We start from the raw sequence: 18,777 nt of genomic DNA, 5'->3' as shown, positions 1-18,777 counted from the left end.
CTTTTATATCAATTGTAGTTAGTTACGATTCTGTTTCAGGATGTTTTCTCCTGCTTTTATCGCTCACTATTTAAAGATTGTAAAAAGAATATTTGGGATTCATTCAGAAATATTATTGTGAAAACCGTAATTTTTCTAAATTATGTTTAGGATCTTTTATTGTTTAATTATTTATTTGTGATAATAGTTAATTTATGATATTTTGTATTAGTATATTTTATGTCATCGAGATATTTTTGGAGATAGAATAAAAATTTTGGGTATCTTGATAATTAGTTTACAAATATTATTGAGATAGATGATCAAGATCAAGATGTAGTCAAATCTTGGGAGATATATTTCTATTCAAAATTTGAAAGTCATAATCCTAGTCAATCTCAAATTTCTTTGGTGCTTATAAATAGAGGAGCAGTGCTTGTGGAATAATCACACCTAAATCGTCTCTATTTTCTCTCCTTACTTTCGAGCAGATTAGCAACCTTAGGATTTGTCAGTCTCTTCCATATTTTCGTGTGTAGAGGCTGCAACTTTGATCCATATTTTCGTCCACAATTTAGTTCTTGTTTTGCACTATTTTTCGAAGCCTTCTGTCAATATTAAAAAGGAGTTGTTCAATCCTTACGTGAGTGGCATAGGAATTTGTTTAAAGGATTGTCAGAGAAGATTCGTGAATTGAGAATAGATTAAAGAAGAGGCTTGCTTTGATTGGTTCACGGATTAGTGTGTTTCGAGAAGTACTTTCGAATTTCCATTGAAGTTTTGGTCCAGGCTTTGCAAGGTTATTGATTTCTGTACACATTTACGGTAAGTGGGCTTTTGTATGTATATTTTTTTGATGTGATTTTAAAAATATTTATTGATGAGTCATGGTATTTGGGTTTTCGAAATTCGTTCGAGCATGTGTCTTTTGTTCGTGTCATGTTGGTTCATGTTATGTCATGCATGTTGTCAAGCACTGTTATGATTCGAATGGATATGATAATGATATGACCCTTATACGGTGGGATTGTAACCGTTGTATGGCCTCACTCCATAGAGGATTAACATATTGGACATGGCCTCGCTCCTTAGAGGATTAACATATAGGAGACAGTAAATCATGGAAAGGAGATGAATTTCAGTGCTTATGTTCATGTGTTGAAAGTTATTTATCATGATGATGTTATGGCCCGATGGCCCAAGTATTGAGTTATGTTCATGTTCATGTTCACGATTATGATTTTATGTTATGCATATATTTGGTATATGTCTCGAACGGCCCCCACTTGCTGAGTGTTTCCCAAAACACTCATCCCCTTACTTTTCCCTCCCAGATGATGAAGATGATGAGTTAGAGAATCGTGAACAAGATATGTTTTGGGGTTGGTGAAAGATAGAGCTGGAGGATTAAATTTTGAGTTGTTGCATTTAAAGTTTTTGTTATTTAGTTTTTAGACGCTTCCGCATTTGTTTCGTTATTTTGGATTTATCGAGTTGTAAAGACAATGTTTTGAAGTTTATTTATGATAATAGACTGGTTTGGTTTATACTGTACTACGAGGCTGGTTGTTTTACAATTTTTTTGTAAATTTGAAACAACGCCGGTGACACGTCTCGGTCTCGGGGCGTGACAATTATCAACAGAGTTTTGCTAAAACTCTTGGGAGTTAGACACAGACTCGAAGTGTGCGTAATCAAATTCTATCATTGGTGCTCTCGTTCACCTTCCTCGATACTCAAGGGATGAGAAACGAGGACGTAGCAGAGGCGATGAGGCAGATGGAATCCAACTTCAAATCGCATTCCGAATCTCAAATGGCTAACTACACAAAGTTACTGGAACAATATATGATGAGCATGGATTTGCGGTTTGGGCAAGTCCATCAGAAGCTGAATGAAGTCTCCGGAGGATCTCTAAAATCTCCAAAATCGGTGGGCGGCGGCAACCGACAGATGGGGGAAGGATGGAAGGATATGCACTCATATTTGAAGGGGCTTCGATTGGAATTACCAAAGTTTAATGGGGATAATGTTTACAGTTGGGTTTACAAAACCGAGAAATATTTCAATCTCCATGCCATTCCAAAAGAATTGAGGTTGCCGGTCGTGGCTTTCCACTTTGAAGGGGAAGCGGCTGCATGGTACCAATGGTGGATCGCAATGAAGTGGTGACTGATTGTGTCATGCCCCGAGTTGTATGGCATAGACATCGGCAGTGTCCTCAGAATTTACATAGTTAAATTTATTTCTAAAAGAACATTAAGCCTAAAATAAACGAGATTTATAATAAAAATAAATAGAATCAATATTATACATCTCCATAAAGAACTAAATCCAACAACCAACTTATTCCAAGAAAAACAAAATAATTATCCGGAATTTAAAATAAAATGTTCCAACTAAACCCAAAAGAAAATAATAACAATTCGATCTCAAGCAATCTTTTTAAAAATATATGACCGCATTTTTTTATAAAGCGATCAAAAGTATTCACAAGTTTAAAAGTCTCAAATATATTAAAATCAAATATCTGGCTTAACTCCCCAGATTGGATCATGAGTTTCTGGCTTAACTCACCAGAATGGATCATGATGTCTGGCTTAACTTCCCAGACTGAATCATAATGTCTGGCTTAACTCTCCAGATTGGATCATAGGTGTCTAGTTTAACCCTACTAGACAAGGTCATAGGCAAGATCAACTCAACCAAATAATTGTAGAAAACTATCATACCACAATAGGACATAGATTTGTATATAATAGAACATGAAGATAAATAATATAAAGAATATCAAGAGAACACGTGTTCCACTTACCATCTTCTAGAAATAATTTAAGGTTGACTGTAAGAGGGCTAGAATCCTTCTAGATGACACTTCACATTCACGTTTCTTTGGGAGAGAGAGAGAACAATGTTTGAGAAATGATTATAATTGTAATGTAGAAAGATACCCAAAGTGCTGGAAGGATTGGGTTTTAAATACCAAGTAGGGATATGGGCCGGGGTGGTACTTGGACTTGAGGGCGCGAGCCTCACAGATTTGGATGGGTTTCTCGATGCAGTAAAGGAGCGATTCAGCTCATCTTTCTATGATGATCCCATGGGTCGCATTGCAAAACTCGTTCAAACGGGGCGTGTTTCTCGATTCCGAGCTGAGTTTGAAGGCTTGATGAATCGGATTGTGGGAGTATCTGAACCGATGTTTCTAAATTTTTTCATTTGGGGACACAAACCAGAGATAAGACGAGAGTTATTGATCAACCCACCCAAGAATCTCACTGAAGCGATGACGAAAGCCCAATTGTTTGAGGAACAAAATGATGACCTCCGGGGCACTGGGCAGAGGGAATTTACAAATCCCAACTCTATGGCGGGGGTGTCGGCAAAACCTGTTATACCGGCACCAAAATTACAGTGGCCACCTCCTCACAACACCACCAAGTTACCATACAAACGATTAACTCCGACGGAAATCCAAGAGAAGCAAGAAAAGGGATTGTTTTTTACATGCGATGAAAAATACAATGTTCACCATCGCTGCAAAAATAGGGTCATGGTTCTCTTCGGTGATGAACACGAGGAATTCGAGAGCCAGCTTTTCCCTGCAGAAAATGATGCGGAACACAAGGAAGACATACTGGAAGTTAGCTTACATACACTTACTAATGCTTTCAGTCCCCGCATCTATAATATCACGACATCTCACAACCAAATCCCAGTTGAAATTCTTATTGACACGGGTAGCTTACAAGCTGCAGTTACCACCTACAAGCCGCATTCACCCCACATTCCACGCATCACAACTCAAACTCTATGAAGGAGATGTTCCCAACCACATTGAACCACTGCCTGAGTTCAGTGTTAACAATCAGCCACTATCTTTGCCTTTGAGCATTTTAGCTACTCGGATTATCACTCTTAATAATCAGAAAGTGAAGCAAGTGTTAGTGCAGTGGTCTGACCAATATCCAGAGGATGCCACTTGGGAAAACTTTCATGAGTTCTGCTCTCTTTACAATCAGTTCAACCTTGAGGACAAGGTTGATTTTGAAGATGAGGGGAGTGATAAGCCCGTAAGACTGGAGATGGACTCACAATTGGTGGGCCAACTTCTTGAAGAATGGGCCAACAAAAGGATAATTGATAAAAGCCCAGTCCAAATAATGGAAGACTCAGAAATTCCCAATACCACCCAAGTGCACGAGGAAGATGAAGGAGAGTGTAACCAGCGGCCAGAGCCTAGAAGACGCAACCAACCTACATGGATGAAGGATTACGTCATAGGATAGAGAAACCATCTTTTATATCAATTGTATTTAGTTACGATTCTGTTTCAGGATGTTTTCTTCAGCTTTTATCGCTCACTATTTAAAGATTGTAAAAAGAATATTTGGGATTCATTCAGAAATATTATCAACAGAGTTTTGCTCTTGGGAGTTAGGCACAGACTCAAAGTGTGCGTAATCAAATTCTATCATATGGCATGATGACTCATCGCCTAAAAGTTTGCAATGAAGGAAAAATTCAAAATATTTATGACTTATAAATCTGAATTTTTTCCCCAAAAATACAGCTCATTGTATGCTACACCGGAGAAATACTTCATTTTTTTTGTTTTTGTGCAAAATAACATAGGATCCATCAATATTTTTTTTTATTTACCTTAAGATGTTCGCGATAACATATTATACAAAACTCACTGAAAATAAAACTCTCGATATAGTGTAATCCAAAAATATATATGATAAACATATGACTTTTCTCTCCAACATGACCCATAATTACAAACATACATATGAATATCTTATACAAACTCATCGTGAATAAAAAATCCTAATGCAACATAAATTATCCCAAAAATATATGATAATCATTTGACTTATGTGTCTAACATGACTCATACTTACAAACACACTTGCAACTTTTGAACTTTTCACTCAAACACATTAATCCCAAAATTTTTAAAATTAGATCGGAGTTGTCAGTTCGATCACAAATCGGTCACATATCTAGTCCAAAGCAGATACAAAAACCATTTTCACGTTTAAATCATTCTAAACCGGTCAGAATAGGCCGAACCAGCTTTGAACCGATAAACCGATTTAAAACCAGTTCCACCGATTCACAGATTTTTTAAAATATAATTAAAAATAAATATAGTCGAGAGTGATTGCACCATATTTACCATACACAAGGCAGATATTAGTTTCCGTATATTGTTCATACTTCATATCAACATCATATGATTGTGAAGGCAACCCAAACTAAAGCTGCATTCGCATTTTAAACTTTTTATTTATTTAGAATTTAATTATTTCTTTGTCCAAGGATATGAAATACAGGGTGGCCCTCACCCCTTATGGATGGCATGGGAGGATCATTTATACAGTCAGATCTAGACTGAATGATATTTTTTTTCTTTCTTTTTTTTTTTTTTTTTTTTTTTGAAAATTAGCCTGAATGATATGTGATACTCAGATACTGTCACTGATAACAAAAACAATCAATAATAGTAGTCACGAGCTTTGTCATCAAATCAATCAGCAACAAGACAAGACAACAATAAGCTTGCCTCTTACACCTAAAATCAAGACAATTACATGATTTATATCCCTAAAACTAAAGTTGATGAAACTAGTTACATGGCTCCATGCGCTGCATAACTCCCATGGCTATGCTTGAATCCATTCCCCAAGCTACGCAGGTAGCAGCAACCATAGCTATTCACAGAAGAACCGCAGCCATCACCAAAGTTCAGGAGCGGCAAAATGTTGCGAACATGTGCATCATCAAACATAGGACCCCTCCCAAGCAGCACAAGGCTCTCCATATAACCATCCACATGAACAGAACGAACAAATTCCTCAGAAGACGATCCGCGTATTCGGAGATCCTCGACTCCATCCCCAACCACATCATAAGAAACCACACGCCCATCTTGCCGAGCGACTAAAATCCCACCATTTTTTCTAACCCACAATGGCCTCATTATCCCCCCTCCGGCATTTTGATAAGTCATGACAAAATGTTTAGCCCATGACTCCGCAACACCATACTCCTTCATCACCCACACGCAAAAACCAGGATCATTGCCCGACAGATTCCAAGACACGAGAGCAAGTGATCCTTTATAAGCCACCACATCTTTACTACTGAAAGATTCAAGATTCACCAGGCTAGCCGGTATAGTCATCTTCCGAAACACTTCACGACACATATCGAATGACACGATCAAGTCGCCACGTTGGATGGAATTTGCAATCCAATGAGTACTCCCATTGATGTATGCTGGGCGGGATCGATTGTATATAACACAATCAAGGGCCAAATAGCTGATGTCTTGCCACATACCTGTACTCAGCCGGTATATCTCGACCTGAGGCAGGGGTTCTTGGGCATCATCCACATATGTTATTCTAACCAGCTTGTAATCACTAGAAATGGGATCGAACCCGAATCCAAAAGATTGCACAAAAGTGCCAAAAGAATTGTAAATCAAATTGGGTTTTGGAAGCACAATCGACTTTCTAATGCAGGGATTCCATAGAATGATGGTGTGCAGGTAAAGCACTCGATCATCTGAGAGACACAGCAATCCGTTGCAGTTACCAATAATTGTGAAATAAGAATTTATACTCGTAAACGGGAATTTCAATGTGTCATTCCAAGTGCAAAATTTTTCGTCGGTGTACAGAGAATAACACTCGGAATCTGCAAGGCAACGTCTGAGTAAAAGTAAAGACGCATCTTTTTCTGTGGCAGAGGTGAAATTCAAGTGAGAGGAGATGAATTCTGGGCTAGTTATCAAAGAATACCATGATTTCGAAACGCAAGTGCAGCAGATAAGGTTTTTCACGGACAATCTTTGGAGGATATTGACAATGACACCTTCGGGTAGATAATCCGCCATTCTTTATGATTGTTTGAGCTGACAAATTTTGAATGGGGTTCTTGAAAAGAGAATCAAAATGTTCACAATCGATCAAATGGTGGCATAAAAACGAGAGCTTTGATGGTTACACTTACATAGATTGCAAATGAATGTGAGCACTGATACAGTGACACTGATTACTGAGTGATTTTAAAGAAACGGAAAAGTGATGTTTTTTATTTTTTGGTTTCTGAAACAATGAATTGTTTGCAACTTTTTGGATATCTGACGTGACCGCTCACCCAACTCTGGCTACCTACCTTACTATTAGCCCAAATTTATTATTTTTAAATTAATATATTATTTATAATATGTAAATAATTAATAATATATCTTCAATATAAATATAATGTAAGATATAAATTAAATAATATAATGAGTAAAAATTAAAAAAGCCATCCCCTTATCCACAGTTCCACACCCAAATTCCGTAGTTTATGTGGTGCTAAAAAATATTAATTAATGTATATCATACGTTATCTTTAAGGATGGAAATGAACCAACTGCCAGTCAATTATTAGTAATTTGATTCCATAAAAGTTCGTTTGAATTTGTTTAATGAGGTTCGTTAAGACTTTATAATATTCGCTTCGTTATTATGAACAAGTTTTTTTAGTAGACTCATGGTAACCTCTTAGATAAAAATAACAATAATAATAGTGTTGATATCTATATGGGCAAATTGCAGATAACTTTCTAAATCAAACATAAGTTTCAATTTACTCTTTATATTTTTCTTTCCGAAAATGCTTTTGTCTTTATTTTAATCATTATTATTTCTTGAATTATCAAATGTGGAATCGGATTCAAAATCTGATTCATCAAGATAATAAATATTTTCATCGTCGGATGAAAATTCAATTGTTTCTACTGGATAGAATCCAATAGTATATATTTCTTCAAGAAGTTTAACTTTATTTTTCTTTTCGTTTCGTTTTGGACATTCATTTGCATAATGATCTTCTTCATTGCACAACCAACATGTGCAGTTATTTCCTTTACCTTTTGGGCAAGGTGGTTTTTTATTATCAAACTTTTTATAAAATTTTTTTTTATAAGGTTTTCTGAAGAAATTCCTTCTAAATTTCTTTTTTCTTATAGGGAATAAATTTCCTATTAAAAGATTTATAAGGTTTATTTAATTTATTATGTTTCTGTCGTTTTAAATGTTTGTGTGACATGTTTGTTTTACAACCGTATTCTTTTACTGTGAATTTCATTTGTCACAACAAAGTTTATTACTTTGTTTGTAAGATTTGGATATTCTTTTATTTAATGTTACTTCTTGACATTTTTTTGTTATAACGTCTTTAATAAATTTAATAGCTCCTCCTAGTGTTTTGGCATAAGCACTAGTTAAGAATTCATCTTTACTATTTATTGGTATATTAGGTATTTTATTAAAAATATTTAATTTATAATGCTCTTTTTTATCAGCATCTATTAACTGATAATAGTTTGTTTCATAATCACATATAAATTCTTCTAGATAACATAGATTACATAATTTTATATTATCCAGAATAAAAATTGCTCTATTTTGTTCTATATTTTTGGCTACTAAATTAGCGTTATTATTAGAAACTCCTAAAAATTCTTGGTACAAGGCATCAACAAATAGTTCGAAATATCGATGTCCTGTCATTCCTTGTGGTAGATTAGTAATTACTAGGTTTTCAGCCCAAGTTCTTACTGCTCCTACCAGTGTCATTTTTATCATCTCATGAGTTAAAACTTGAATATTCTCGCTTTTGTCTAATAATGATGTTAATTGAATTTGTACTGATAGTTCATTTGCCCAATGATCTATTTTTGATTTTCTTTCTTTGGCTGTTGAACAACCTAAATCTAAGATATTCTGTTTCACAAATCTTGATGTTTTTGATTATCTAAGAATATCTCTAACATCTTTATAAGATCCAGAGTATTGGTCTCTGTTATATTTAAATTCTTCATCATCTCTTCCACCACTACCTTCTACATTCGTTCGTAGATTTAATCGTGGTCTAGAATCATCTTCAGATTCTGATTCTGAAATATCCATATCTCTGTATTGTTCTGATTCCTGATGTGAATGATATAATTCTTCTGTATTTACTCCTATTTGTTCAAAATCAGATGAGTCTGTTTCACTAAACATCTCCATACTTATGTTTGCCATAACTAAGGGGATTTCTATACCATGATTCAATTTTGAATGGTGGTTCTTCTTCCATTTTTCTTTTTCCTTTATCTATTGGAAGAACTTCTTTAAGATAGTTTAATATTTTATTACTATGTCTTTCCTGTTCAATTATTAATCTAGTCATTGCTAAATCAATATATTCTTTGAAATTCTTCTCTAATTCTTGTATTGATAGTTGATCTTATTGATATTATTTTCTAAATCTCCTAGATCTTTTTCTAATTTTATTAAGGATGTCATTGCGATGAGGTTGATTCATTAACAATAGCTTGTTTAATTTTAAGAATATTTTGATTCATGGTTCCAATCTTTTCAAGAATATCTTCATCATTTATAGCAAATGATAATGATCTTCTTGGTACAGACTGTTTTGTGATTTGGAGGTCATCTGAACTCCATCTTTTATATGGATTTATTTCTTCAATAAATGCTTTTCGAGGGTGTTCAATTCTTGTAATATTTTCAAACATTCTTTCAACAGAAATAGTTGGTTTTGTTGAAATTATTCCTGTTTGAGAATTATTACTTATTGCTAAACCGACAACATAGTTTATATTGATCGTATGGTTTCCTGTTAACATAAGATTATTTCTATAAAAGTAATAATCTAATGTTAAAACGTCATTTATATTTTTATCAAAAAGAGATATATTGTATACAAAATTTCATCTTTTTGTAACATAAGTTTCCTTCAATTTTTCCAATGATAGAATTCTCAAAATTACGTATCCTTTTGTCACGAACTGTGATTTCAATTGATGTATCTATTCCTTCTCGGTAGTGAGCTGATACTATTATTTTGATTCCTCCAATGTGAACATATTTCAGTTCAGATCGTTCTTTTTCACTGGCTTTTGCCATGATGGTATCAATATCTTGAATTGTTAATAACTTCAAAGTATTAGACATTGATTCGTTATTTATTTTACAAGATCGTTCTATTGTACGAATCGAATAATAAATTAAATTTTTTCTAGGATTAATAAAATTTGAAATCTTGCTTAATATTCCTGGTTGGTCTATTAGATTTGTTTTTGAATTAGAAAACTCTGTTTTCTGTATCTCGGCAAACTTATTCTGATTAAATATAATATTCAAATTATACTCTTGGTTCTCTTCATATTCATAAATCTGACTATTTTGATTTGGAATTGTTTCTTCTGTCATTTTAACAGATGATAGAACTTCTTAATTTTCTTAAGGCTATTAAAAGACTTTTTGTTGAATCAATTTGTTCTAATAAATTCTGAAAATCTTCGAAACTATCAATTGAAGATTGACAATTTTTAAGATGTTTCAAATTGTTTTCACAATTTTCTATATCAAAATTTATATTTTGAGAATATAAATTAAAGATATTCATTTTTGTATTTTCATACATTTTCCATTTAGTAAAAATTGTTACTTTTATTATTTTGTTTTTGTTGATCGGATTTCGATAACAAAGTTTGTTCTTATTCATAACATATTGTTATGTCTTCAATTTCATCGTTTTCAGAAATTTGAATTATCATTTTCCAGTTGCTTGAAAAATGTTCTTTGTCATGATTTTTGAAATAAAAGGTTTGGAGATCTTTTATTTTATTCCATAATTGATCTATTTGACGTAAATCTTTTAGTAAGATTATTTTATCAAATAAATTTTTAATCTCAATACTAAAGTTAATCCAGGCATTAATAATCTGCTTTATTTAACCGCTCTGATACCAGGTTGCGGAATTCTTCAAATTCTTATGAATTTTCTCATTCATGGCTTTACAGATCTGATTCATTTATAACAGATAAATGTTTTCAGATTAGTTTGGTTCCATTCATAGGTTATAATTACAAATTTTAGTTGATAAATTGATTCGAATATGGTTAAATCAGAAGTATTTAAATGATATTCATGAAATGTATCATATTCATGATCATCTTCTATTTCAAACCAGTTTTTTATTATCAATCTTCAATTTCTTATAAAGGATGATGACATGATTAATGTATTTTGACTATTTCTTTAAATTAAGGGCTGCAAGAGATTTAGAAAGGTTACCTTGTTTGAATGAATCTTGGTTTTGAGCAGAGGCCAAATCCTTGCTTTCCCTTAACGATCACTTGATCAACTGGTACTTGCTCTATGGATCTCCAGGTTTACTCTAACCATGAATCTTCAATGGTTGGTTTCCAACCTTATCCTCCTTACGCCCTGCTTGTTTAGTTATTAGCCATAAGACTTATTTTTGTTTCTGATTTTATGTTTCTTAGTTTCTGATAGTTTTTATACATCTTGTATGAACCAGATTGTAAGAAACTTAAGAAGAGAGAGATACTTTAACTTCACTTATCCATTTACAACACAAACATCTCCTTTTATAGGGGTGGAGAAACGCATACGTTAGTAAAAATAAAGGAAGAGGGGGACCATACTACATAATGGAAAACAACTCATTTTACATCTGAGTGGATGCCTTTCACATGTGGTGTGGTCCACGATTTCATTTGTTTTTACATTGTGTCACTTTATGAATCACTGGTACATTCGGACCATTTCTTTATTGGTTTGTCTTCTTTGACAACTGGTTTGTCCTCTTTGACAGATGTTTTTTCTGTCTGAATGGGTTGGCAATGTCCACATTTGTGAGTGGAAATCATTATTTTTAGTTTTTGACATAGCATTTGTTGGGTTTCTCGGGTCATGTCAACTCTTGCTTCATAGATTGGAGCTTCGAATTGAGCTAACATGGCTTGTTCTTTTTTTTGGATTGTCTCCTTGTGTCCAGTGGTTAATAAAATTTTACTGGTTGCAAAATTTATTTTAACCTTTGAGTTTTCATCAATCTTTCCTGTCTTTGAGATCATGTAAATCAATGTCTTTATTCTTATCTCAGGAAGTGTTGAGATATCCATTACTGGTTTCTCTTCATTTGATCCTTCGAATAAGAACTTGTCTTTTTGTTTTCGACATTGAATATATACCATTGGTTGATAGAATTTGTTATCATCCCAATCTGGAAGGGTTGAGTGAATACTCAATGTTAATACTGGATCGTCCTTAAAGACTGCTTTCTTGAACTGGATGATACTATTTCTCAACTGATATGGAAATAGTTCTATTTCTTGATTGTTGGGACTGACTTCCAATCCACTTAATAATCCATTTGAAAAGAATCTTGCGACTTCATGCGCTGGAGCACCTTGTAGTGTTCTTGCTCTTGATATGCTCTGTGTGTCACAAGTTTGTAGCCAAGATTCTGCAGATGGTTGGCTATTCTGAAATAGTTTAGTGTTTCAAAGAATTCAGTCTTGAGTTTTTCTGGAAAATTTGTTTTTTCAAAAATTGGTTTTTGTGGTCGCAGATTAACCATCTTTCTTTCTCTTGCTTCAAGGGCACTTTTAAACGTCCTTTATTTTTTTTCATTTTTCTAGGTGTTGGCTGTGACCACCGGTTCTTTTTTCTTTTCTTTTTCTTGGTTATCAGTGTTGGCTGTGACCACTGACTGTTTTTCATTCATCTCCATTATTTTGTTAAATGAAGTTGCTAACTTGATTGGAGTTTTTGGTGAGGATGATGATGATGATGTTGTCATCTTTTCTTTAATCCTCTGAATTTTTCCTTTTATATTCTTTTTTCTTTGTTGAAAATCTGAATTTCTTCATCTATGTCAATCAATTGTTCTTCTAATTGATTTAATTGTTTCATCCTGCACAATAAAACATATATATATATATATATATATATATAACTGGTTAAAATTTAACTCTTTTTCGTGAGTAACTCAAATAGTTTTATTATGCGTATCATTTCATTTATGAAATTCTTTTGCAAGAATTGAATCAATCTTCATAAATGAGATTGATTGTCTTTACTCATAGAGTAATTCATGTTTCTGAATATAAATCTCATTTCATCAATTTATATTTTCCATGCTTTCTGAGGCATGTTTGGATGACTGAAAGTCATAAAATAATTCATGTCTCTGAATATAAATCTCATTTCATCAATTTATATTCTTCATGCTTTCTAAGGCATGTTCGGACGATTCGCGGTCATTTTCTGGATCACTTAGGATATCTTTTGTTATTACGTTACTACGGATAGTATAATTTGGATGAAGTTCTCTGGTTAATGCGTCGGGTAATGAATTATCCGTTCCTTTGACATGTTGGATCTCGAACTGATAATGGTTTAATTCCAATTGCCATCTAATTAGCCTTGCTGCATTTCTCCCTGCATTTTTTGATATTTTCCTTGTCTTGAAATATGTTAAATTCATATTATCTGTTCTTACTAAAAATGGTTTAGGAATAAGATAAATTTCATAAGTCCTAATTGTGAATATTAAAGCTAATAATTCTTTTTCATTTGAATGATAATTTAATTGTGCATCTTGAAAAGTTCCTGATGTATAATTGCATAATTCTTCATTTTTTCTAGTAGCTGTTTTAGTAAGTTCTTCTAAATTTCTTTCTCCTGTATAAGCTTTTAAACATGCTCCCCAGTATTCATCTGAAGCGTCTGTTTCAATTATTATTATATTTTTATTGAAAGAAAAATATAACTCAGGAAGATTACTAATTATTTTCTTTTTAATAGTATCTATATAATTAGTATCTTCATTAGACCATTTCCACTTGTAGTCTTGTTTAAGTTTTATCTGAAGAGGTTTTTTGATTTCTGCAAGTTTCTTAATTTAATTTCCAGAATAAGTTAATAATCCTAAAAATCTTCTTAATTGATCTTTATCCTTGATTTCACTAGGAAAATCGTGAATTTTCTTAAGTATATGCTGTTGTAAACAACGTTTTCCATCTTCTATTTGTAATCCTAAATAATTTATTTTTGTTTTAAACAATTGTGCTTTCTTTTCAGAAAGTATAATTCCATCTTTATGACAAACATCTAGTGTTTTTGAATAAATTAATATGTCATCTATATAAACACAACAAAAATCTACATATGATTTAAAAGATTCATCCATATATCTTTGAAAGATACCTGATGCTTGTTTAAGTCCGAAAGATAATACAGTCCATTGATACTGTCCTTTTGGACAACTGAATGATGTAAGTAATTGTGTTTGTGGTTCTAGCTGAATTTGCCAGAATCCTTATTTACAATCTAAACTGGAGAAATATTTCATTCCTCCTATATAAGATAGTAAATCATTCTTGTTTGGAATGTAATATCCATCCATAATTGTTGCATTATTCATTTTTCGATAATCAATTACCATTCTTTTCTTATCAGTGTCTTTCTTACTGACATAAAAGGCTGGTGAAGAGTGTGGACTCTTGCTTGGGATGATTATCTTAAGTTTTAGTAATTTTTGAACCTCTTTTTCGAATATTTTTACATCATCCATGTTGCATTTTCTTGGTGCTTCACGGATTGTGATATTAGGGTCTTTAAGTTTTATTAAAGCAATGAATTGTTTTCTTTTCTTAATTTTTTCCTGAGGATTTTCAAAACAAATATCATGAAATTTCTTCATGATTTATTTTTCATGATTAATTGTTAAAATATTTTCTATTTTTAGTTCTATTGGATTTGTATTTCGTTTATGAAAATTCTTTGTAAATCCTTCATTTCCTACACGAAATGCTGTTCGTATTTTAGGAATATAAATCATTGATGATCATTTATTTAAAGTTATGTGATTTTCAAATTGTGTAAAAGGAAGATATTCTCTTAAAAAGTTATTTCCTATTATAATGTCCATTCCTGATTCTATTTGGTATATAATGGGTATTACAAATTTTGTTTCCTCAATTTTTATTTTTAATTTTTCTGCTACTATATCAAGCATGATTATTGATCCATCTTCTATTCGAACTTTTAGTCCTTTATCATATTTCTTCCAATAATGATTTGGAAGTATATGTTTGCTTCCTAAACACATACTTGCTCCTGTATCAACATAGACATGTATATGATATGGTTTATGTTCTTTGATTTTAATTTGAATTTTTATATATATACTATTTGGATTGGTTTTGTTTTTATTATTATCCATTCTCTCATTTTTTTTTATGAATTTTAAGATATAAGAGTATAATTGGTATTTATGAACAAAAGTTTTTCTCTCTAGGGAGTTGAAAGTAAGTTTTATTTATGTAGGGATTTATAAATAAGTTATAAATTGGTTTAGGGAGTGATTAACAATTAACCCTATCTATATCATATATAAATTTTGAGGCATTTCTATTAACTAAGTTTGTATATCGTTGTGAAAACAACGCCAAATCACCTATCTTAAAAATATTCATTAATAATGAGCTCATCAGCAGTATAGACATTATCCAAGGATATGAAATACAGGGTGGCCCTCACCCCTTAGGATGGCATGAGAGGAACATTTATATAGGTAGAATCAAAATGTTCTACAAATTAAATTGAATATACCATGAGATATAATAAAATTATTTTTTTATAACGATAAAATATAATAATTCAATCATACTCTACCTGTTATATTATACTAAATAAATGTATAAACCAATAAGAATTCAATGAATACAATATAAATTGTACTTGGCGCAAGACCCAAAAATAAAGATTCATGATATCACTATAAGGTCATCTTTGTTTGAACGAAAATTCCATGCACTTTTCCAAAAGCAACAAATTTTAAATCAATATATTTAGGTACCGTTTGGTTTGGAAGATAAGATAACTAATACAGAGATAAATAATATAATATGATAAAAAATAAATAAAAAATGATAGTTGATATATTATTTGATTTGATTGATATATTATAATTTGTTTGATTTAATTGATTAAATTTTATATAAAATGATAAAATGACCATTTCGTCCTTGTAATAAAATAATAAGATATGAATAATAATATTTATAGAGGGTAATATAGTAATTTAAATTCAATGATTTGATTGATGTAAGAAAAATAATTAATGATTTGATTGATGTAATATAAATAATTAATAGATGGATAAATAATATAACAAAAAGAACGTAGGACTGAATGAGATAAATTATATATAGATTATTAATATAGGTAACCAAATGGTGCCTTAATAGTAGAATTTAAAGGCTAACTGGTTAGTCCGGGGAAAAAGTAGAATTTTAATAGTTATTTAAAAGGCAGTAATATGGTGACCTACCAAATAATTAATATTAATTTTAAAAAATATGCATGTTTAAACTTTAAAGTCCTTTAAAAGATGCACCAAGTAAATATAACTTTCGGTCAGTAATCGAGAGGAGACGTTTTAAGAAAGAAGTTGAATAGTGTGGATGTGTGCGTACACACAAGTTTTTCTCACAAAGCTTTATTTATTTATTTATTTTTACTATTTTAATTTAACAAAATAATCAGCTTCAACTAATTTCAATTTAATCCGGAATAATTATGGTATTTGACTATTTTAACGTAACAAAATAATGATTAAGCAAGTGTCAAAAAGCACAGGTGATCTCGACAAATCAATTTTCTATAAGAAGTAGCTGTTTGTGCAAATGATAAGACATTAATCAATTATTTGTCATTGTTTTATCCAATATTTGGTTGAAGTTTTACTTAGTGTCATATTGTAATAACCAGCATTTTTAATTAGTGATTAATGAGTAATTAATTACGTGATTATGTTTAGATTAAGTAAAACATGATTAAATAAGTTCCTGTTGGGATAACGGACTTCAGAAATGGATTCAGAACACTCGAAAATAGCCGGGAAGGTCCCAAGGGTTCGGATGGATCAGAAGCTCCGAACCAAGTCAGGAGGCTCCGAACGGGTTCGGAGGATCCGAACTCAGGATCGGAGGCTCCGAAGTGGATCGGAAGCTCCGTCGATAAGATCGGACGTTCCGATCTGGACCAGGGCACACGTCATTGCTTACGTCAGCAAGGTGACGTCATGGCTGACGTAATATTGAGCAATCGGACGCTCCGAAGGTGCGATCGAAGGTTCCGATCGAGTTCAGACGGTCCGAACCGGGTTCGGAGGCTCCGAACGTTGCCTATAAATAGAGGGTCCGAGAATTCATTTTCTCGCACCAATTCCCTCTCTTCTCTCTGATTTCTAAGCCTTCTAACTCAGATCTAGGGAGATCTAGGCATCCTACGGGGAATCCGAAAGTGGCTTAGTGATCTAGACGTCGTCGCGGAGCTACGGCCTAGTTTTGAGGCTATCGTCAACAAAGGGCTAACGACGGACGCATGTATAGCTTTGGCATCCTAAAAATATTTAGGAGTATGCAATAGCTTAGTTAAGGCTTTTAGAGCTTTATTATTGATGCGTGGATATTTGCATTGTAGTAGCAGTAGACTGGACTAGTAGGCTTGGAGTCTAGGTCAGTGAAGCTAGGTTTGACCAGCAGTGTTAGAGGTACGTAAGTACTGACCGAGATAGCCGACATGATATATTTGCTTATATGTTGCATGAGTATGTGCTATATGTTTTATCATATTTTAGCATGTTTTTACCGTCTTAACACATACATGATTTTACGTATGACTACATCTGGAGAGATGTGAGTCATTGATAGTCTCCATAGGGAACAATGATCTTATTTTGGACTCGAGTTAGGTATGACAGTTTCCATATGAGACTTGTATCATGTTTTGTATTCGGGTCAGGATGGGGTTGGCTCAGCCCTGATATGGAGTATACGAGTACCCCACGGAGTAGCTCTCTAGCCGGTACTGTATATTCCCGGCGCCATGAGCAAGTGTTTTCACTTGAGTTTTAAACCATCTGTGTGCGCATATTTGTATTTATATCATTGCTTCGTATTGAGCGTTCTAGCTCACGCCCCTGTGTTTGGGTATTCGTTGTGTACCTTGTGGCGGGGCAGGTTTGAGGCTGGACGGTCCAGGCGGCTTTCAGCAGGATTGAGCTTGGGGAGTGCGAGGTTGTATAGGGTAGGGATTTATTTATCCTGAACCTTCGATTTGGTTGTATAACAGTATTTATACACTTGTGATAGCGTCGGTTGTATTCTGCCGATTGGATTTGTTGTATTTTAATTATCCGCACTTTACGCTTTAAACTTTCATTGCGTGCGCTTTTACTATAACTCTGATTAGGTAGTGGATCCGGGTTGGGTCGCTACATTTTTGGTATCAGAGCGACGCATTGCACTGGGAATATCGTAAAGCGGATTAAGTAATTATCTGTTCTTATGTAACAGATGGCAGATTACGACGAGAGTCACGGTAGCATAGACGGCGGTCGTTGGGGCGATCCAGATGATCGTAGACATCGGGGACAGCCCGAGGAGCGCAGGCGAGTAAGCATGCGTAGATTCAAAGAAGTTAGCCCGAAGCCTTTGACGGGTGGTGAGACAGCCGAAGAGGCGGAGGATTGGATGGAGAGGATGGAGCAGTGCTTCCAGGAGTTCCGTTGCACGGCTGAGGATAGGATGGAGATTCTTGCCTTTATGCTTGAGGGCAAAGCAAGGAAGTGGTGGAGATCTACTTCCGCACCGTTCATAGCAGCCAGAGGTGCAGTTACTTGGGTGGAGTTCCGTACTGCTTATCAGAGATTTTATTTTCCTCCAGCTCTTCGTCAGGCGAAATTCAGTGAGTTGTTGAGTTTACGACAGGGGACGATGACGATCGAGGAGTACCAGCAGAAGTTCTTTGATCTGCTACCCTTTTGTCCTCATATTGTTGATAGTTCTATGGCGAAGTTTGATCATTTTTTTTCAAGGATTGAACCCTGACATTCATCGTATG

General features: G+C 33.5%; 1 protein-coding gene across 1 annotated transcript; it reads right to left on the bottom strand.

Moving 5' to 3' along the window:
• Nucleotides 1-5,509: 5,509 nt before the first annotated feature.
• Nucleotides 5,510-6,999, bottom strand: LOC140867315 (F-box/kelch-repeat protein At3g23880-like). The gene has a single exon (XM_073272393.1). It carries the CDS (start codon nucleotides 6,887-6,889, stop codon nucleotides 5,618-5,620), a length of 1,272 nt encoding a protein of 423 aa, XP_073128494.1. The 5' UTR covers nucleotides 6,890-6,999; the 3' UTR covers nucleotides 5,510-5,617.
• Between the last annotated feature and the right edge of the window lie 11,778 nt (nucleotides 7,000-18,777).

This window comes from Henckelia pumila, chromosome 4, assembly GCF_033568475.1.
Source record: "Henckelia pumila isolate YLH828 chromosome 4, ASM3356847v2, whole genome shotgun sequence".
Taxonomy (NCBI): domain Eukaryota; kingdom Viridiplantae; phylum Streptophyta; class Magnoliopsida; order Lamiales; family Gesneriaceae; genus Henckelia; species Henckelia pumila.
The sequence above is the reverse complement of the archived record's forward strand: the minus strand, read 5'-3'. Positions and strand labels throughout refer to the sequence as shown.

Excerpts from the sequence above, each read along its gene's own strand:
- LOC140867315 (XM_073272393.1), bottom strand. The coding sequence starts at position 6,889 with ATGGCGGATTATCTACCCGAAGGTGTCATTGTCAATATCCTCCAAAGA.